At 53.4% G+C, this 21914-nt stretch overlaps 2 protein-coding genes across 4 annotated transcripts in view; both read right to left on the bottom strand.

Annotated features, from left to right (window-relative positions):
• The window catches only part of LOC143167096 (fer-1-like protein 4), a 38899-nt gene extending 22408 nt beyond the window's left edge, over positions 1-16491 (bottom strand). The window contains exons 1-20 of the mRNA XM_076352153.1: positions 16413-16491; positions 16225-16280; positions 15344-15432; positions 13114-13213; positions 11036-11127; positions 10389-10430; positions 10111-10278; positions 9765-9825; positions 8344-8475; positions 8119-8181; positions 7019-7103; positions 6584-6743; positions 6183-6366; positions 5201-5387; positions 4625-4986; positions 3863-3971; positions 2895-3093; positions 2012-2132; positions 1274-1374; positions 613-700 (exon numbers count right to left, since the gene is read on the bottom strand). Coding sequence (XP_076208268.1) covers positions 613-700; positions 1274-1374; positions 2012-2132; positions 2895-3093; positions 3863-3971; positions 4625-4986; positions 5201-5387; positions 6183-6366; positions 6584-6743; positions 7019-7103; positions 8119-8181; positions 8344-8475; positions 9765-9825; positions 10111-10278; positions 10389-10430; positions 11036-11127; positions 13114-13213; positions 15344-15432; positions 16225-16280; positions 16413-16491 — 2478 coding nt within the window. The remainder of the gene's footprint in view (positions 1-612; positions 701-1273; positions 1375-2011; positions 2133-2894; positions 3094-3862; positions 3972-4624; positions 4987-5200; positions 5388-6182; positions 6367-6583; positions 6744-7018; positions 7104-8118; positions 8182-8343; positions 8476-9764; positions 9826-10110; positions 10279-10388; positions 10431-11035; positions 11128-13113; positions 13214-15343; positions 15433-16224; positions 16281-16412) is intronic.
• A 3859-nt stretch (positions 16492-20350) lies between these two features.
• Positions 20351-21914, bottom strand: part of CPNE1 (copine 1) — a 44449-nt gene continuing 42885 nt past the window's right edge. For all 3 annotated transcript variants that reach the window (XM_076352234.1, XM_076352233.1, XM_076352235.1), the window contains exon 16: positions 20351-21535. In XM_076352234.1, the coding sequence (XP_076208349.1) occupies positions 21419-21535 (117 nt within the window). In that variant the 3' untranslated portion in view covers positions 20351-21418. The remainder of the gene's footprint in view (positions 21536-21914) is intronic.

Raw genomic sequence — 21914 nt, 5'->3', positions numbered from 1 at the left:
GCTGTCATTGCATTTTGGTCAGCCTTTCAAAGCTTTGTAGTCTGATGGGGACTATGACTACAGCCGTGCTCTGCCATGCTGTGATGGAGGGTATGTAACTGTGCTCTCATTCAGCTAGCTGGCCTTGTCTACAGGATTATGAGTGCCTAGACGGTGCCCTCTCCGGGGACAGGCAGATGTATGGCTGTTGTAGATCTGCTGCATGGGCACCCAGCCTATGGGTTGAGTTTCCAGGGGAAGTGGGTCTCAGTGAGCTCCCCCAAAACTGCCCACAGGAATAGCCTGCACCAAAAGGCCTCCAGCAACCTACTGGGCAGCAACATGCATGTGGTCAGCCACACGTCCCACAGGAGAGGAAGGATGGCATCAGGGCACAGCATCTGCATAAAACTGGAGGCAGCCATGGCCAGTCCCTACCTCTGTTCCCTGTGCTGGAAGCTGTATTGCTCTGAGCAGAAGTGGGAGTCGCTGCAGTAAAAGCCTATGACTGATACCATGAGTCTTAGCCCCACATTTCCTTGTTAGCATCAATTCTAGCTGGTCCTCCAGAAGCATCCCCTACAGCGGACATCGCATGGGCTCCTACCACCACCATCAAGCCCCACAGCTTACGATATTGCGCATCAGGTATTTCATCCGACATCTGTCAAGGTTGTTTGGATGTGCCATTGTTTTTCTCTCTGTGCTGAGTAAATATTGCCTGCAATGAGAGAAGCAGTACAGGCTCTGCATCCCCTGCACCCAGCAGGCAGAGCTCAGCTCACACAGCAGGGGCACAAGCTCCAAATCCCTGGTACTAATCCGGATGCATCAGAACCCCCCCCGTCCCAGCAATGCCCTCTCTTCTACAAACTTTTTGATTCGGAAGGTACTCTGGGGATTGCTCAGCACCTGAGGCTCCCTCTCTACTGTCACCATCACAAGGCTGGGGACTGAAGTGAGTGTCGGACCCCACTGGGCAGTCACAGTGATTGAAACACTAGTCTCTTGTCTGCATGATTGAAGAGAGTGAAGGAAATGTCCTAACATTTAGGAAACACCCAGGAGTCCAGGAACATCAAGGCTGCAGTCTGTGATGCCTGTGCTTCCCTGGACTGGGGTCTCCTCTCCAAGCTTGAAGAGCTACAGGGTCCTTTCCCCAGGTCGTCCTGGTTTCCTTCCGCTCATCCACCTCAAGAGGATGAGAGAGCAGGCCGCACACAGCCCAGGCAGAACATGATACAACCTCCTAACCTGAAAACAAGAAACCTTAGGAAATCAGGGACGTGCTAACCTGCAACCAGCTACAAATTCCTCCAGCACCTCTCTGAGCCGCTCTTCTGCTTTAGCCTTTGGCCTTCTCATGAGCTTCTCCACGTCGTCCAGCCCCTGCTCCTGTGGGGAAAGCACAGCATTCAGGGAGCTTGCATCTGGCTGCAGGGTCAGAGTGAAACATTGCAAGGATGCGTTTTCCACAAATGGTTTGTGCCCTTCTGCAGAGCTGGGGATTGTGAGAGGGCTGCAGGTCAGCACTGCGCTGCCAGGGACTCTCGGGAGCCTGGGGATAACCTTAACACTGGTTGTTACAACACCTTGTGTCTCAGTCCTTGAGCAGCCACTGAAACACACTGGCAAGCTCTGCTTTTGGATTTCTAAGCCCAAAAGGGAAAGACGAGGCCCTGGGAAGAGACTGCACCCTCCTGATGACAGCCCAAGGCTGAGAGTCTGCTTGCAGCAGCATCTCCCCAGTGCACACGCAGCTCAGGACTGGCAGCTTTTTGTCACAGATGTCACATCACTCACACCTCCAGGAGACACCACCAGGCTGCGGCACAGCACGGGCAGTGGCTCTGCACCCACTGCCTTACCCCACACATCTAAAGGGCAGGTGGGACTGAGCCCTGCGAGAGAGACAGACTCGCATGGGGGATGAGGCTGTTTAAGGCAAATGTCTCACAGAGCAACTGCATGTACTACAAGGAAAGCACACCAGGAAGGACCGTGCCACAGACAGACACCCTGAACACACTACCAGGCGCTCTGCCAGCTTGACAATCCGGTTGGAAATGCAGAGTCTCCAGGTGTGATCCTCCCAGTAGCTCCACACGTACACACAGGGTTTCTCATGCATCATGGGCAGGCAGCTGTATGACCTAAGGGCAGCAGGCACAGGAGGTTACGGCTGCTGTTTGCAGAAAGCATGTGCCATGTCACAATGCAGTGCTTGCACACCCAGCACAGGGAGCAGTATGTGGGCTCTGTCCTCCTCGCAGAGAACCGGCTGTTTTGGGGCCTGCACCACAGGCACGGATGCAAGCTGCTGGATCTGCCCTTTGCCATCCCAAACTAGCACACAGTGTTTCTAGCAGAAAGAGCAGCATGTGCCCAGATGAATGAGGCTGATAGGAGCGTGGGATGCTGCCGAGATTTCTTGCTGCTATGGGACTGAGTAGTAGCAGGCACAGGGCTCACAACGCAAACACCAAGTCATTGCCAGGCCTGTGGGACAAACCAGGCAGCATTCATATCATCAGAAGAGCTTGTGTATGTGTCTCGCCTGCCCAACATAGGACAGAATTTGCCGGAGTACTCCTCTCTTTCCTCCTCATTGGAATCAAGCCGTTAGGATGCTGCTTGTTAACCAGAAAAGGGATGGCTGTTATTGATGGGTCACAGTTTCCCTGGGACCCTGTCCTTGGCCACCTGCACACATCAAGCAGACACCGTAGGGCCTGTAGGGCTTAATGGGCAATGGCAGCCAGCTAGGCCATGGCAAGCTGCAGGATTGCAAAGAGAAGAAACACCTGCACAGCACTTGCATTGCTGAGCAGACCTCTAATAACATCTGGAATAACCAACCTGGGAAGCTGGGGCAGGACCAGGGCAGGTGGGAAAGAAGGATGAAGAAGATTCACCTGTCATACTCCATGGGCTCTGGGCTCTGGCTGTTTGTCACTGACTTGCTCAGTGCTGCTGAAGCTGGGGCCAGGACTTCAACATCCAGTTCACCATCTGAACCAGGGTCCAGCAAAGGCTGCTTCTCTTCTTTCACTTCTCCCTTTTCCATTTTTCTCCATACTTTGGTCACAACCTCTTCAGCTTTGCCATAGTTTCCTTGAAGTCAAGCATTAAAGAGTAAACAGGTAAGTGGGATCACTGTTAAACAAGTTTGCTAGCTTGCAAAATCAGAGTGCAATCATCCTGCCAAGAGAAGCACATGGGCATGCACTGCTTTTGGAACTAGCAGTTCAGTAGCATCCAACCATCAGAGCATCACGTGGACAACCAGGAGATCTGAGAGGGAGCTGGGCAATTACAAGGAAGTCTTTGTGTATGCCTTCAAGTTCCACCAGCTCCACCAAGTGCCTGCTAACTGCCATCTACACCCCTTCACTGGGGTCAGCAGCAGTCACTCAGAAAGACTTCTCAGCATCAAGCATCTCCGCCCATCCAGCTTAGCAGGTGGGGGCTTGGACCTGCTCTCCTACCATTGTTTCCCCATCAACCGCTGTCACAGCCCCTCAGCACCACATGGCCAACCCCAGTATCCCAGCTTCCCCTCCTTTGCTGCCCTTTCTTGCTCCCAAACCCTTCTACCTCTTCTCACCCCCACTTCCCAGGAGAGCTTCAACTACTCTCCCCAAACAGGTAGTTCAAATACTGCAAATCTCCAATCCCATAGGAGAGTATCCAGACTTTTAAGGTAATTAAAGTACTGTGCACACACCCTGGCCTCATACCCTATCCTTCCTGAGTTCCTGTTTCGGAGACATGAGCTGTGCAAGGGCTGGCACCTTAGGACTGCAATGCTGACTTGGGCTGTCAGAGGGAAATTTGCGCTGTTCCCATAGTTTCTGGACACAGGGCCCTGGGGAATACCCACCTATAGAGACTTCAAAGCTGACGGGCTTGGAGCTGAGAGAGGATTCCATCATAGTGGCTTCAAAGAAGGCAGCAAAGAGGAGGAATTCCTCCTTCCTCCCCAACACATTCTGAGCAAGGAGACAGAAATCAGCCCAAGAGCCTCGTGTGCCAAAACTCCGCCTCAACAGAAATTCAGAGAGCACCAGGGCATGGCTGGTGCCTGTCAGCCCTCCCAAAGGACATCAGTGGGATGCTGCTGAGGTCACCACTTCTGGGCTGCCAGATGCGGGACAAGTTTTCTTGGAAATCCCACAGGGTTGGTGCAGAGCCGTGGCTTTGGTTGATGCTTGTGTGACGCTACTGAGCAGGTTTGTAGGCTAAGGGATGGCTACTGTACCAACACAGTTGCATCTTGCCTGCCTTTCTCAGGCCAAGTGGAGACCCAGAGCCAGCTAACAGCTCCCTGGCTCCAGGGGAGAAAAAGTACATGCTCAAAGGCAGCTGTGCCCTGGGAATATCACCCATGTGAGAGTCCTCCCTGCGCCAGGAAGGCAGCGCATGTGGGGATGCTTCAGCCTTACTGTGGGAGGCAGTTTTGGGGTTGCAGGTGTGGCCTCAGCCCTTGCAGAGGCTCAGAGAGCCCTGGATGGCCCAGCAATGGGCAGGCTGGGTTTGCTCCAGCACTGTTACACCAGCAAGTGATCCCACTGCCTCTCTCCCATGAGGCCTGTGCATGCCGCAGGCTGGCGTGCATCAGCCATGCCAGCACGGCAGGACTCACCTCGGGGAGTGGATGAAGCTCTTCCACCTCCACAGTGACCTCCCTGGGCTGCTCGGCCTCCTGAGAGCCCCCAGCCTCCTCTCCCTGCAGCTGGCTCAGTTCTTTGGCTTTCTCCTTGGATTTCTTACTTTTCTTCTTCAACTTCAGTTTGCTTAGGGCACCTTTCGTCTTGTCCCCAAGCTTCCTCTCTGCCATGCTGGGGCTGCTGAAGATCTCCACCGTGATGGCCATAAGGATGCGCCCGCGGTAGAAGATCCCCTCACCCATGCCCTCATTGAGGTCCTTGTGGATGTCCCGCAGAGCCGAGTTCTGGGGGGAGCCATACAGGTTCACCCAGGCTGGGCCAAATGTGGGGTTAAAGCCTGCAGCAACAGGGACAGGGTTTAATTACACCACAGGGTGCTGCTGCAGAGAGACCTTCCCCCAAGAAGACAGCCAGCCATGACACAGGGATGTAAGCATGCTTCAGCCACTCCCGCTTCCCACCTCCAGGAGACCACCATGGCTGAGCAGAGGGTACATGGCGTGGGGCTGCTCAGGATGCCCTGCCCTGGGGGCAGCCATGCCAGGCCTCACCATTCCTGCCAGAGTCCGAGATCTGCTGCAGATCAATGTAGTGTGTAGCGATGGCCACATCACCAACACTGGCATCATCCAGCACCTGGACTTTTATTTTCCTGGCCAGAGGCGGAAACATCTCGATGAAGCTGATCTGCTCGTTCCACTCAGGGTCAGTGGTGTTCGTCTCCACCAATGTTTCCCCCTGGAAAGGAGAAAGTGTGAAAGCCACGCAGTCCCAGCCAGCAGCCAGAGCAAGGGATGCCTCAGAGCCTCTCTGGGAATGGTATGTTCTCCTGTCCCGCCTGCAGACAGTGCTGGGCAGGCTCTGGAGGTGGCAGTGTCCCTGCTCCTGCCCCCATCCCAGCAATTGCTCTCTGTGCTTCATCAAGGGGGGGCTGTCCCAAGGCCCTGGCCGTGCCCTGCACAGCCAAGGGAAACACTGGAAGCAAGCAGGCAGCACCACCAGATCCAGAGGTGTTGCAGGGTCCCCTGGGAGCACCCCCAGGCCAACCAGGCTGCCCAGGGACTGATTCTCATCTTAATGGATATCACAGGACGAGAAACCCTAGCCTTGGGTGCAAGAAAAGGGCTATTAGCTCAGTAAACTCTCCCGAGGGTGTCAGGCTGAGTCCAGCTTGCCACAGAGGACTTCCACTCCAGGATTTATTTGACCCTCTCCCTATGTTTAGGGATGTGAAATCTCTGCCTGCACAGCCAGTAGCTCAGCCAGTGGCTGTGCTCAGAGCTGGGGCTGTCCCCCGTGCACCTCTCTGCAGAGACAAAAGTCCCATAAAAGCCTTCTCATCCAGACACCGTGCATCCATGACCGCATGGCTCAGGCCACTGCCAAAGACAGCAAGACTTGGGCTCTCCCAGCCTGTCTCAGGTGGGATTGCTGTGTCCCATGGAGGCTCCTGGAAGCATCAGCCCAGCGCATGCTGCCACACAGCCAAGGGAGGATCAGCCTGGCCCCACGCAGATCCCCTGGCAGACTCACCTGCTGCCCGCAGAACGAGACCTGCACGTATGGGTCGATAAAGACTTTTTTCTCCCCTATGATCTTGGAGAAACCACCCATGATGCCTGCGCTCATGCTGGGCAGGCCCTCAGCACGATACAGCTTGATGCAGACCCTGGCCCAGGGTCTTTCTGCAGGGACTCTCTTAGGCAGGAGCAGGTTCCTGAAAGACAAATTCATGTTCTGGCTCTCTCCTGGAGCCACAGAAACACAGTGCTGGGAAATGCCCTGACTGGCAGGAGGTTTGGATCCTGCCCCACCACAGATCTCTTTCCCTGGGTCTTTCCCCATTAGAATATGGAAAAATGAGGCAAAAAAGGTAGTGTGAAGAGAAACATGACTGTTTTCCCCAGGGCCATGCAAGGCTGCACTGCACCTACCTTTCAATATCCTCATCCTGGCTGCTGGAGGAGGTGGGAAGGGAGCCCACAACTTCCCCGCGTGCAGTGACAGAGATGTTGCACTTCACAAAGCCTTTCACGCCTGCCCGCGTGTCCATGGGGTCACTGATAACAGCCCACTTCTGGAAAAACCTATGATCTGAGAGGGAAGGGAAGGAGTTCGCTGTGGAGAGCCCAGGTTACCATTGCACATCCCAACTACATCTGCACAAAGATTGCCCTGACCCTGCCTCTGAAGGTGCAGGAGGTGTCACCAGCCCTCAGACAGCCAGGAGGAGAAGCAAGTGCTGGTCCTCACGTGAACTAAGTGCTTTAAAGATAGGGCCCTCACCAGACCCAGCAGAGCACAAAGGAAACATCAGTTTCAGACAAAGCCGGGGTCAGGGAGCAGGTACGCAGTACAGTTGGTCATACCCGGCTGGCTGTACACCGTCACAACATCCATCTTGAACGTTCCTATGCACGTTCCTAGGAATGGTATCTTCTTTGAGTGAAAAACCTGCAAACAGCACAAATCCCTCTGAGCACCAAGAGATGTGGGCAGCCAGGTGACACATCCAGACATCTCTGAGGAAGACAGGACTGCTAAGAGATGCCCGTTCCAACACACAGCTCAGGCAGTGGTTGCAAGCTCCTCATGCACACTGACCCATCTGAGTTAGCCTGGGACAAACCCATTCCTGCCCAACCATTCCCACAAAGCCCACCAGCCCATAGCCCTCAGACAAACCTGGGCCAAGGCAAATTCACGTGCAACCAATTCAGCTTCTTCTGCCAGCCCCACATAAGCTAAACCCCTACGACAGACCAAGGGCAGACCTGCTTTCCCACAAGGACTCCTACATCCATATCCTGCTGGACCAGGACAGAGCCATGCCCCCACCAGGCTAGTGTCTCTCCCAAAACCCAAGCCTTGCTCAGTGCTTGCTGAACCCACACCAGCAGAAGAGACATGCAGCCTTTCAAAGGGAAAGTGCTGGAGATCGTGTGGCAAAGGAGATGCTGGCTGGGTTTAGCTGTCTTCAGAAAAGCCCCATGTCTTGGAGAAGCCCCTGCACTTTGGGTCAGGGGATTTTTGAAGACAGCTCTCTGCCTGCCTGGGCTTTTCTACAAGCACAAATCACTGCTGAGCTCCCCTCACACCAGTCATTTGCCTCCACAACCTGCAGGATGAGGCTCCAGGGTAAGAGGCAGCAGGGAATCACCCCCAAAACAGCAGGGCAGCAAGGCAATGGGTAAGAAACTGCCTCAGCAGCCCCACTTCAGTCACTGGATGCAGAGAAAACCTGACACAGAGGAGGTGGGAAGGCAGCACTGGCTCAGAGCGGGGCCGGGTCTCTGCCCCACTGTAACTGCAAGAAGCTCCTTTGGTCCCTCTGCGGGGCAGATGCCTCTGGCTGGAAAACCTGCCTGGTACTGGTACCCTTGCTTTGCCCATCACTCCCAGCATCCACATGCAGAAGCGCTGGGCTGTACCAGTTACCAACGAAGGATAAAGAGGAGGACATACTTACCGAGATCTCTATGAGTCTGTGGAATAAAATGTCCCTTGGCTCATGGAATTCAAACAAAAAATACTGAAAGAGAAGAGCAAGACAGCTGAGCCCCCGGCTCCCAACATGGCCCCACAAGCACCTCTGCCTGAGAGCAGCTGCATCCCGAGCATCCCCTGCAAGGATTGCCCCAGCCACTTGGGACACCGGTAGGGCAAGGACAGAGCCTCTGTCCATATTACATACTTCATTGTAGAAGGGGCAGTTTGTTGACTTCTGCGTCGCCGTGTGCCGCTTCTCCTCTCCAACCTTGACTACCACAAAGGGGTTAATGTTCACACCCACCAACTTCTGCGCTTCAATGATATTAATCCCAACCTGAGAAAATGTGGGAGAAAACCCTCGCATCAGCCCTCTCCTCGTTTCCAGCTCCAACTTGAGCTTGTTTCAGCAATACCAGTACACAAATGTGCAGGACCCTCTTGCCGCGGGGGTGGACACTTGGGGCAGGCAAGAGCATGGCTGATGAAATCTGCTATAGCCAGGACAAACCAAAATGGTATTCAAGATATTTGTTTCTTTCAGACAAGCAAGGAAATGAAGTGTTAAATCCCCAGCACCTTTGACAAGAGTGGCCTCCCCAGCGGCACTGTCCCCCCAGCAGCACTGTCCCCACTCAGTTCCTGATCCCAAGGGGATGCAAACCCTCTGCTCCCACATGGTGAGGTCCACAGAGCATCTTGGAGAAGATGCTCTTTGTATCTTGTGTCAATACTCCTCTTTGAATCCTACTGAGATGGACACCATTGGAAAGACTGGAATGTGGCTGTCTCATTTGCTGCTACTGGTTACGGGTCTAAGACATGGAAGACATGTTCTCAACATTTGCTCTCAGTACAAGCAACTAGGCAGTTGTTAAGGTGAAGAATAATAACTTCAAGAAAAGGATGGTAGGAAATTCCACCCCCCACAAAAGCTTGGTGGACAGGACCCAGCCCTGAAAAGCAGGAGACTGAAATGTGAGTCCATTATTTAGAACCAGGGAAGTATTTAAATCCATAGCCAGGCTGGGAGACCTGCCCTGAAATCTGCAGGGCACAAGATGGGACTGAACTCCATTTCCAAACTTCACAGGGGTTTCAAATAAACCTGATGTCAGAGCATTGGCCAGAGCCACAGCTTCATACCAGCCTCCCGGCACCTCCAAGAAAGCCCCTGCAGCAGCCCTCCACCCCCAGCCATGTCCCACAGATTTCCCTGGGGGCCCAAGGCAAGGCCCTGGGGAAGCTGGCAGGCACCAGCCCTGCCTGGGTGCTTTCCGAAGCTATGCTCAGGCAGTGTTTTGCAGTGGCACATGTGGCTGTCAGGCTGATTCCCTTCTCCTGTACATCCACAGCTAAGTACTTGGCCCAAAAAGAAATTCTGCTCTTGGGCTGGCTGATGTTGGAGCCAGCACTCATGGATGCAGTCCATTCAGGGAATCTCACACCTTGCCCAGGGAAGCCACACAAAGCAAGAAGGTGTCTTCATGCCAGAGGCCTTGCCGGGGTATGTGGCAACTGGAGAAGCCCAGGCCTGCAGCAAGGCAGCGAGGGACCGGCTGCGGGGCCAGAGGCGGCTGCGGGGCCAGAGGCAGCTGCAGGGACACGCACCCAACGCTGCAGTACCTGGAAGCTCTGTGGGGTTGGGGTGGCAAAGAGGTCCCGTGCGGAGCAAAGTCTGGAGCGGCTGCACAGAAAAACAACCCGGGTGAGCAGATCTCTTCATCTACATGGACCTGAGCAAGCCCCCACCAAGGCAACTGAAACCTTGGAAAATCATGGCTCCTTGCCCTGGGAACGATTAAATCCCCAACAGTCCCTGTTTGGGGCCATTGGAGATTGAAGGTTTCTGACATTTCGCAGAAGCAGAATGCCAAGAGATGCAGGATTCCCCTAGAAATCACCCCATAAGCTGGCACTTTCCACCCCAGAGCCCAAGCAGGGGCAAGAGAGAAGAGCACCCCATGGATACCTCTTCACAGGGCTGAAGACAATGCCCGAGACCTCCATCTCAGACACATCGTAGAAATCTTCTTCCTCATCTTCCTCTTCCTCATCAGTCTCCAGGCCTTTCGCCAGCTTTCTGCCCAGCGTGGCAGCCCTCCTGTCCAGTTCACTCGCTCTCGGCCCCTCAGCTGCCCTGCAAACCCCCCGCCACATCATGCGCCACATCATCATCCCTGACGAGCGGACTGTGCACTCCCCTCCACCCAGGAGGGTGAGCTGATACACTCAAGTATGGCTACTTACTCCAGCTCCTCAAATCCAGGATTGCGGATGATTAACTCCGAACTGTAAGAAAAACAGATGCTTTGCTGAAAAAACAAGTGTGTTGCGGCTGTTCACTGATGCATTTAAGTAACAGTGCCACAGCCATGCTCCTGCTTGGCTCTTGGCAGGGACACGAGCATCCTCCTAAGCGATACTTCTCCACTGTCCACCCTGTGTGCCTGCTGCTTTGCCTCTGGCACTCCAGAAGTGACACTCCCCAGACCCTGCTGCTGCCTGTCATCCTGTCCGCCCAGACACCCACATGTTCCCTGGCTTTGGACACCACCTCTGTGCAGGGTGCCTGGGGTTGCTACAGTCCAAAGCCATGCTCTCTGCAACTTTGCAACCAGTGTCTTGCTCCCGTCAGCCAGGAAGGCTGCAGAAATGCTCTCAAGTCTGAAAGGACTCCCAGGGTGCAGTGGGTTGTTGCAGTCACAGGCTTTTTGTGAAGACAAGGTATTTTCTTTCCAAGAGCCCTGCTCACTTATTGCTGCTGTAGAGCAGACATGCATCAGCCTGGCCAGAGGTGGAGAGTAAATGAGGCTGGATTGCATCCCAAAGGCTGCCACTGGCAATGGCAGCTGTACAAGCTGCCTGGAAATTTGCTCCTCCCGGGATTTCAGTACCTGTCTTTCATCTGATAGACAAAGTCCTCTTCAACCCAGGTCCCAGCTGAGCCATTTGGAGGCTGGTAGCGCAAATCCAACTCAATGTAGATCTACAAACAGAAAACAAAACTGCCTGAGAGCTTGGCAGCCACAAAACAACTGGAGAAATGTCACAGAAAAGGAGAAGGGGGGCGCGGAAGAAAAAAAGAAGTGGCATGCTGGTGGAAAGAAGGGGAAGGAAGGCGGTCACAACCCCACAAGAAGCCTACTTATACCAGACTCTCCTTGTCTGCCTCCATCAACAAGCTAGAGTTAATCAAACTCCCTCCCCTACAGCTTCCCAAGCTCCAGGATTCACTGAATAAAAGCTGGCTCAAGTTTCCAAATCTAAAATATACCACGGAGAGGCCCCTGAGAGCCATCTCGGGGCACTTTTGACAAGGAAAGTGGGGAGAGCCCTGCAACAGAGCAAACTAACGTGCAGGGGTTTGGAGCCGGGTCTCTGTGGGAGGCATGAGACAGCTGGCAGAGCATCCCCAGGCATGACAGCTTGGTTTAAAACACCACAGAAGCCATAAGCACACCCAGAGTCTGCATCACAAGAGACATCGACTTAGCATTAGCAATGAAGGACGGCCAGAGAAGTATGGGCATGTTGGGTATCGGCACAGCCAGCACAGGTCTGAAAACACTTGGTCTGCAGGTGACCAGCCTGATCTCAAACCAACACAAATGCAGAAAAGGGGTGCAAATAACTCAAGTCCCAGAGAAGAACAGGAATTGGAGTAGTAGGAAGGGCTTTGTTCCCACTTTGCTAAAGGAGCAGCAGTTGAAACAGCCTCTCTCCCTTGGCAACGTGTCTCTTCCCAGCTGAGCTGAGCTGAGGGAGAGGGTCTCAGGCTGCTTTTGGATGGGTGTCCAGTCTTGCCTGCCCTATTTCTGTCCCCCGCAGCCCTTGTGCAGCCAGGGCTGCACAATCCAAAACCAACCTGGCAAAACCGAATGCAGTTGGTTTTTGGTTGGAGTGGCTCATCAGCATGAGTGCTACTGTTAGCACAAGTGAAGAGGCAGCCAGGGGCAAAGGGTTGGGCCACAGAGCCACTCTGACCTTACAGTAGTGTAAGTGCCCCTAGCGCAGTTCCCTCAAACCATCACCAGCATGGAGTGCTGCTGAAGTGTCAGTCTAGTCCCTGTCCATTTGCCAGCATGAACATTTATGCAGTGAGCTGCATCAGGCTAAAAATCATCCTGGAAATGCTCAGTTTCCACATGCACTTGCTCCCTGATCCAGCCAGCTCAGCAACACGGGAAAGCCACAGAGCTGCATCCCAAGTGCCACTGCGGGGGTGAGTCAGGTTGCCCATGGGAAGGACAAACAGGGGCGCAGCACATCGCAGGGCAGTCTGCCTCTGCCTCTCCTCCTCCCGGCCCTGCCCGCACTCCTGGCACTGAGCCCTGGTTGTCCAGCATTCACTGAACCATGCCTGCACACCCAGCCGGCAGGGAACAGTTCATTTTTGGGTTGCATTCATTTTCCACCAGCACAAAGGGCCCAGTGAGCCCTGGCACAGGAGGGGAGTGAGACCCACGGCACAGAGCAGAGCAGCAGGCAGGTGTCAGAGCCGCTCACGCTGCCCCAGACCATCATTAAGCCATCTGGTTAGCACTGGTATTTAACCCAAAAGCTCACCAGAGGTGGCAAAGCTGCCACCTTTGCCTCCCCTCTGCTTCACACCCTGCAGCAGCCCACACCCACGCGCTGCGTGGTGCAGGAAGCAGATGAAATGCTACCTCCTACATCCATCGCCCAGACCTGGAGAGGTTTTACTAAGCCTCCTTCTGCTCATCCAGGCCCTCAGCAGGTCTCCAGGGCCCCCAGCCCAACCCACGCACTTCTGGATGCTCCTACAACCGCTCGATGGGTGTGAAGTGGCTGCACCCCTGCGCAGAGAGGTCACAAATGCCACAGCACTCCCAGGCTCAAAGCAGCACCTTGCACTCTCCATCAGCCCCAAATCTACCTGGGAAGCACCACACAAGGTTTCCCACAAAGCCTTCCTGATTGCTGATGGCCAGGCCACCCACGGAGGACTTACACCAGTGACTCTGTGGTTCATGTCAACAAGGGCCTCCCGGAGGATCAGCCTCCCAGACGTCATCAGGTGCTGAAGGCTGAGGACAAGGGTACCAAGAAGCCTGGAACAAAACCAGAGGCTGCAGCAATACTGTACATAGCATCAATGCCTACACCCTGGGGGAAGAGAGTACCAGGATCTCTGCTCTCCTGCTCAGAGCCCCTCCAAGCTGCAGTGAAGGCAGCAAACTGCTGCAGCGCTTTCCATAGGGACCCTGGCAGCCAAAATACCCAAGACCCACTGACCCTGCAGCAGGTCGTGCCTCCATCCCAGTCATGCCCATGCAGCTGCTTGCAACCAAGCTGCCATCGATGGTTAAAGGCTTGTCCAGATCCAGTCCCACCGAGTGTGAGGGAGCTCCCCCCTTCAGCAGAGCTGGGCTTCACGGGAGCCAGCCTGTGTTTGGGCACCCGGCAGAGCTGGGGTGACTCTTCCTAGACAAAACTGGGAAGCAGAGGCTCCACGCAAGGAAATACAGAAATAGGACATAAAGCCATGGCCGCAGGGATGTCTGCAGCAAGTCGGGCCAAAATTTACCTACTCCAAAGGGGCTTCTCCCTGGGAAAGGGTCATCTGGCTCCCTGCAAGTGGCAGTAACGCATGGGGGGTCGCATTCAGCCGCTCCTAACCCCACCTTGTGTTACTGCTGTCTGGAGCCTGTTTGTACGCTGGCCTCCATCTCCCCATGGCAGCTCTGCCGGCAGCCGAGCTAAGCCCTGCGTGAAGCAGAGCTTCCTGCTGCCTGCTGGAAACCACCATTGGAGCATTTCACTGCCCACCTGGGACAGAGACAGGAAGAATCATTCCCCAGTCACCTCCATTTCAGCTGCGAGCTGCTGATCTCTCATATCCTCTCTCACCTCCCTCTTCTCTAAGACACAGAGCCCGTCTAGTCTCCTACCCCCGAGGAAGGAGTCTCTCCACCCATCCCCCTCCTCTCCAGTTTTTCCAGCTCAGTACTGCTGCAACAGAAAGGCTGCACATGCAGAAGTCCAGAGACCACAGGTCAATACAGTGGCATAACAAATTTTTCCCTTCTGTCCTTCCACACTCCCTTTCTATTTACTTTTGATCATCCCAGTGTGCTGACCAACTGCTTTTAAACTGTAATGCCTGTTACCTGCCATTACTCTGCTCCCCAGCAGTGGAGGTGTGTGGATAGATGCTGCCAGTGCCAGTCCAGCCATTTCCCGTTGGACTTCTTTGCTCAGCGCCATCAGGTCCTGGTGATTTGTTACTGTTTGTTTTATCTATTTGTCCTATAGCTGTTTCTATTGACATTTCAGTCAGAGGCAATTCCTCTGATCCAGCTCCCATAAGGAAAGCATCCAGTAAACAGTGACATAAAGTTCAGCCACATTTTCTGCTCTGGCTTTAAGTGTCTTGCATGTGCTGTATTAATCTGTTTCCTCCACACCCTCTCTGGCAGGCTTGTGATGGCTTTGAAAAGGTTTGTATTATTAGCTGCCTCTAGAAAGTTGTTCCTGTTGATTTTCCTTCAGTTCTTACATTTTGCTTATCAGAGCTGGCACCCTTCCCTGCATCCTCATGTTTCACATGTCCTGGAAGGACATGCCTCTGCTCCCTTGCTTGCTCCACCACCACTATTCAATCTGTCACCTCTACTCTTGGGTTTCCCTGAAGTGTTTTACAACTACTGGAATAGCTGCTGAGTTCACAGTATTGTGTCTGTACCACCTAGAAGCATTTTAAATTCTGGCTGATCCTTTAAATTTAAATTGCTGTCTTTTTTAAAGGTTAAACCATACTACCATGGGCTCAGGGCTTTTTCCCTGCTGACAGGCATGTTGAATTTGGGTGCAGCATGGTCACGGTCACCACGTGGATCTACAAGGTGAGAGCAGGTCCCCACTCTGCTGCAAGTCCTGCCCTTGTAGCTCTATTTTTTAGGGCCCTATTTTACCTTTGTCCCACGTAAGGATCTGATCTGGATCCTTAGGTTGTCTTTGTTACCGCTGGCACAACTAAATCATTCCCCTTATTTAACTTAGTATATACAGCACTGCTGCCCCACCAGAACCAGCTCCATCCCTCTTCTATAACTTGTATCCTGGTTATCTTCCTTCCATCAAATTTCCAATAAACGTTTTCTACTCCAGGTAGAAAATTTAAAGCCCAATATATCTCTTCCCCCACCTCTGCTAGTCACCCCAACAACCAAAGGACCTACCTGTTACTGAAAACCTTGCTGCAGTTGTAAACTTTAATGGACAGCATCTCTCCCATGACAAGCTTCCCATAGTGAGGCCAGCGAAAGAGCTACAAACAAACAGAGCAGGAAAAGATGACAATTCATTCCCAGGCACACTTTCCCATGTTTGGTGGCTGGTTGGTCTCCTCTGCAAGGTGACCAAACCAATGAGCATGACAAAAAGCTGCTGCTGCAGTGGGAAGTTACTTTCCTGCTGGCCAGGGCAGAGCCTGCAGCTGAGAATGGAGGAAGGATGGGGAGGGCAGCGAGAGCCCCTCCAGCAGCACAGAGCCACAGGTCGGCTGCTAAAGAAGCCAGAGCATCATCACCCTGGAAAGACGAGGCTGCTTGTGCCTGCTGAGGTCCCTGAGCTGTCAGGTTGCGGGGTGAGATAGGACATGAGAAGGTACAGAGGTACTTGGGGAGAAGAGATCACCCAGGGCAGGGAGCCATCAGGCTCAGGCACATCGCAAAGCTGCACCCTGAGGCCATGATTCACCTGACACCCAAACTGGCCGGCTGCCTTGCAGCTGGCAAGAAGGAAAGGTCCCTCCTGCCCCCCAATCCTTCTCTCCTTTCCCCAGGCAACCACAGAGGCATCCGGAAGGGACGGGAGATCAGCGACAGGAACCACCCGCCAACGCAGTACGGCCGGGCTTTTAGAGGCTTCAGGGACATGACGGTGAAGATGGATGCTAGGAGGAACGCCTCCCGGCCCACTCCCTGTCCCTGCTCCCCCCGTCACCCCCTCCTGCCCCACGAGGCATCGACAGAGACGCTGCCATGTCCCATCCCTGTCCCATGGATGACACCTGCGGAGGAGCCCTGGTGCTCCGCAGGCCCCACCGGTTTGCCCTCACCTCGCCGAAGACGGCCTCCGGGCCGCAGCGAATCTTCCTCGTCTTCTGAGTGAAGCCTTGGGAAGGAGAGGGGAGGTGTGAGGTGCCGGCGGGGCAGCGCAGCCTGGACCGGCCCTGCCCGCCCGCCGCGGGGAAGGCAGACCCCGTCCCTCCCTCCCTCCCTCCCGCCCAGCGTGGCCGGGGCCCACCTCGGAAGCTGAGCTGCACCTGCCGCTCGCCGCGGCCCGGCAGCCGGGAGAGGCGCCGGACGCCGACGCTGAGCGCCATGGAGCCGGTGACGGGCAGCGCTGCCCCGCTCGGCCCGGCGTGACTCAGCCCCGACTCGCCCAGCCGGTTCGGCCGCCCGCTCCCCGCCCCGGCGCCTCACGGGCCTGGCAGCCCCCGCCGAAGGATACGGGGGAGCGGGGGGGGGCAGCCCCGCCTGCTCCGCCTTCCTCAGCCCTGGGGCACCGGGCTGGCCCCTGCAGGGCGACTAGCCTGAGCCCCCCGGGGCCACGGCCCAGCCGGGCAGAGAGGAGCATTCGGCCACGGGGGGCTCGGGGGAGGCGCTTCGCAGATGTCTGCCCTGTGCCCTGCAGTGGCCAGACCCCGATGGCACCGTCCCCTCGTGCCCTGTGGCAGCACTGACGCACAGGCCCGCTGGAGACAGGGAGCTGGGGAGCGCAGCGGTGGGCGCTCCCCCTTCCGAGAGCTGGGAAAGGAAGGAGAGGGGAAAATCTCCCAGCGGAGGCCGTCACGCGGCCATGCTTCACGACAGGCCTGATGCCCTGGGGGGAACAGGGGCTTCTAAAGCTGGGACTGGAGGACGCTGGCCCAAGCGCTGTGGCAAGGATGGGAGCCCGACTCTGCTCTCTTCCAGCCCTGTGGCTTGTCCAGCACAAAATCACAGCTTCTGTGGTTGAAACCCTCCAAAGCAAACAGAGGGAGGGTGGGGAAGGGAAGCTGGCCAGGCCAGCTGGTGGCCCTCTGATTAGGAGGGTTGGGCTCCCCTGAGGCAAGGAATCCGCACTCAGACCAGCATGTGCTCAGCACATGAAACCCTGCTCACCTCCTGCCTACCCTGCATGGGAGTGCACTAACGCAAGGGACCAGAGGAGCTAAGCTGGTGTAGGTGGGATACCAGAACACTTCCTGGGGACAGAGCCTGCAGCCTGGGTGCCAGCTCTCTGCAGGACAGAATGAGAGTTGAAATCCACGGACAGTGGGGTAGGAGCTCCAGCACCAGCCCCTCGCAGCAGGGAGGGGGCAGAAGGGAGACCTGGGGCACATCATGCCAGGAGCCGGCTGTGCTTACAGCTGCACTCACTGGCTTGGCCTGATCCAACTCATCTCACCTGCATAAGAACAGGTAAACAAGAGATGCTGGAGCCCTTCCGGAGCACAGATTTAGGCCAGGTTAAAGCAATCGTACAATCATGAGCTCAGCAGGATTTGGAAAGCATTTCTTCCTCCTGGGGGTCTGGCTCTCCCACTTGGCACCCAGCACCAAACACCTGCATCCACGCACACCATACAGGCTCCTTGCACCAGGCCAGGGTGGCTAATACAGCTCTGCAAATACCGAGGAGTGAATCATGCCTGTGCAATGCCAGGCTACTTCGAAGCAAGCCCTGCGGTTATTCCCTTTATCTTCCTCTTACGCAAGAGCTTTCTGGAGCGCCAGGGAAGCAGCGCCAGTGGCAGTGGAAACAAGCCATGGTGGGGAGGATGCCACTTCATGGTGCAGCAAAAAAACATAGCAGGCCGGCAGCATTCAGCACCACTTTTGTGAACCCAAATGAGGGAGCCGCTCAGTTTAGGGCAGCACAGAAAGCTCAGTGCACTGACCCCACACCCAGTCATAGCTGGAGGAGGGCAAAGGGTGCAATTTAGGCTGTTTAATGAGACATTCAGACCACAAAAGCGTGCCACTGATGGGTGCATCCAGTATTTGCTCAAAGCTGATCAAAAGCCATCATCTCCCAGTGGAGTTTGTGTGGCTTCCTCAAACACCTGGAGCGGTCCCATCACTTGCATTCACCTGAAGATAGTGCCTCAGTTTTGGTGAAACAGTCCCTGAGAGAACCAAACATTTTAGACCCCGAGTAGGGCCCTTAGCCCAACAAGCTGTCTGGGCAAAGAATGGGGATGGAGCGTTATCTCCCATAGACGGAGCTCTGTCGGGTAGCACAGCATAGTCTGGCATGAAATGTCACCAGTATTTATTGCCAGGTGTCCTAGAAGCAAGAGGAACCCTCCCTGATGAGCTCCCACATGCAATAGCTTTTGATTTATACAAAGCCCCGAGGCTGAAATACCTTTGGGGACTGCAAGTACAGGGGTGCTTGCTCAATCTTGGCCAAGGCTTGTAAAGAGTAAAAAAGTAAAGAGACTTCTGGGGTGTTACCTGTGCTTACTGTGGAGATAAAGCAAATGTTATCTGGGACAACAGAGAGCACGTACTGGCACTGGGTGAGAACAGCACATTATCCTGAGAAAGAAAACCCGAGCTCTCATCTACGTAAAGCGACAACCATGCTGTAAATCTGCATTCCAGCTACACCCAGGGCAGCACAAGGCAGGAGACATACCTTCCAGCCTCTCACCAAAGCGCCCAGCAGCCATCTTCACTGCCTCTAAAACCAGGAGCCCTGGGGAGAGTCAAGAGCGAGAGAAAACAGGCAAAACCGTGCCATCCTGGTTCAGCAGCTTCCAAGCTTGACTCTCCCATGGCTTTTCACCTGGGCCCACACCCATGCAGCTCTTGTTCTCAAGTGACAACGGGACTTGTGTCCCTTTGCTCGTTCACATTTCAGCCACTTACCTGTGGGTAAACAGCATGTCCTCCAAATTCTCTGCTCCCACAGGGGGAAGAACTCCCTCAGACCTGCCTCTACCACGTCTTGGCTTCTTCCTCCCCAAAACAGGGAAGGTCTCTCCTACCATCGATGAGTCCAGCACCCGGAGACACCTCGGCTAGCTGCAGAACAGAAACTGACTCCACTCCTCGCAGCCAGTGCAGAGAGACAGAGGATTCACTCTCTTCCTTCTGAGTGGGAACTGGCAGAGGTTTAAAAAGGGGAGGTGGAATGGATTTCCCACTACACATTCTGCTGTCTCAGAGCTCATCTTCTGCCCCTCAAGGCTAGAGCAAAGGGAAGTCCCAACATGCTTCTGACATTTTGCCAAAGAAACCATTAATTGAAGCCAAGCACTACACACTGCCACCAGTATTTCTTGGTCCAAACAAGGGATTGGTGAGCCTTCAGAATTACTGCAGTAAATATCCTTTAAAGAACACTTTATTAAAAAGCAAGAAAGAAAAAAAAGATACACACACACACAAAAAACAGCCTTAGGTTTGCTTGTATGCATAACACAGGGAAGGAGAGCTCTGCCTACAGGTTGTAAGCAGCTGAAAACATGACTAAAGGATGGTATCAACCACAGTGCAGTTTCTCAGACTTGGCAGTTTTCCTCCCTCTCTTCCACACCTGTAACACATTTCAGTTTATAGGCAGCCAGTCAAGAAGAGAGGTTGCTTGGTTTCCTTCAAGAATCTTCTCTAGAGGAAGCTGTCTGCTGCCTGCGGAACCTGGGAGAACACATTGTGGTCAAAACTAGGTTTGAACAAAAAACTAGCACAAATTCATCTTTGCTCAGCAGTGGTCCTAGACCCATGGCCCTTCAAACACAAACTACATACTAGTTTGGTGGCAGATACCATCTAGAACGACTAGTCTAGTTGAGGATGTGGATTCAAACCCAGGTTCTGCTTTCACACAGGTTTGTGACCTACCCCTGGAATCACCAGGGCAGTCTTCCAACGTATTCTCACCATTTCCTGGTTTACCTGATAGAACAGACAAGTTCTTTCGTAATTTCACAGCAAAGAAACAGCTCATCTTACTGCAAGACAGAGCTGCAGGATATACATTCAGCAGTCTTAGTGATTAACAGGTAACAAAACTAATGATGATGGACAACTTGCTCTGCTTTTGCAGCTGATCACACTCAACCTAGGCTAACTCAGTTGCTGAATCACCACCAGGCTAGTACTATAGCAAAGACCTTCCATAAACCAAAACATCCACTTTGCTGGAAAACAAAAGGAAAAGCCCAGAAAGGAAATAAGAGTCCAGACATGTTATGCAAGTCAAAGCAGATTATTTATTTATGAAACTGAAAGTGATGACCACTTGTAGTGCAATGACAAGCCCAAGTTTCTTTATCTCTATTTTGAAATGAACTATCAACTCCTGTCTCTCAAAACAATTGTGCTTTGCTATCATGTGCCTGTTCTACAGTCCCCAGACCACATAATACACACTTCACACTTCTGAGGACAAGGAAGCACCTCTTTGGAGTTCCACAGATAGTTACTTCTTCATTTTGTAACTTCTGTGACACAAAGCAATCACTCAAAGCATCTTTATTTCAATGTTTCCAGTTGCTGGATTTTGAAAGTCACATTAATGTGACTTAATAATTGTTAATTAATGATTAATCCCCCCACAAATAAGCAAAGTGCAGTGTTCTTAAATTGCAACAATGGCTCCAAGCAAGAGGCCATCACAGAAGCAATTTTTCCTAATAGAAAAATGTGATTAAAAAAAAGATTGCAAAGTATAGTCACTGAAATTTAAAAATAAACCTCTACATATAAAAATATACTGGCACTTTATGAAGGCACAACAGGAACTACCTCAGGCATCCAACCGACAGACTTTGGTACCAACCAGTACAGAAGGGTCCCCATTCCCAAGGCAGCTTAATAGAAGAAAAAAAACCTATCAAGGAACACATGATAAGTATCATTATAGTAAACACAACTGCAATATTCTCCTACCAAACTCAGCATTGAAGCAGTGCAGTGAGCACTGAACAGCTCAGTGCACATGCCCACACTGATACCAAGCAGTGGATGGGCCATGTCAAGCAATGATGCGTGGTATGGTGTGTCACTGTTGCAAGGTGGAAAACCAAGGTCTATTTTTCTGTGACAAAAACTGCCAGCAGTTGTGTTTTTTCCATATTTACATTTCTTCCGATTAGGAACAGGAAAGATCAAAGATACAGAGCACAAGCAGGTAAAAGAATTAGTGTGAATGGTACGATCTTGAGGCACTGAGCACCCACAGTGTGCAAGGGAGAGTGTGGGTGCAGACAGCTCTCTTCACCCCAGTGATACAGGTGGCCAGGGTCAGGCTGCAATCTATACCTTCTTTATTTCCGGCAGTTTCACAGGTGGCCATCCCTGCCATTTATAGTATGACACCAGCTGCTTGGGCACTTCAGCCAGAACCATCTGGGAAAGAGCTTCCCGGGGAGCCTGCAAGAACAGGGAGAATAAATCAGAAATATTGCAGAGAAAGGATTTATCAGCCCAGTGACAAACTCTCTTACAGAATTCAGAGTACAGCTCCCCACCTGCCACATCTCACTCCCTGTTTCAAGAGTTCCTTGCTGCAGTTTTAGGAGCACTTCCAGTCAGTCTCAGTGAGCACTGCTGATGAAAATCACTTGTTCCCACCCCTGCACTGCTCCCACCTCAAGCCTAGGCTCACACAGCCTTTATATGGCCCTGATCTGTGTGGGAAACTGCCCCAGCCACTAGCAATATCTCTTATTTTGGGTTTTCATTTGACTCCACTCTTCAACCCAATTCACTGTGCAACGTGCATGAAAGCTGGTGCCAACAGTGGAAGTAG

This window comes from Aptenodytes patagonicus, chromosome 14, assembly GCF_965638725.1.
Source record: "Aptenodytes patagonicus chromosome 14, bAptPat1.pri.cur, whole genome shotgun sequence".
Classification (NCBI taxonomy): Eukaryota; Metazoa; Chordata; class Aves; order Sphenisciformes; family Spheniscidae; genus Aptenodytes; species Aptenodytes patagonicus.
This window is presented reverse-complemented; position numbering and strand designations above follow the sequence as displayed.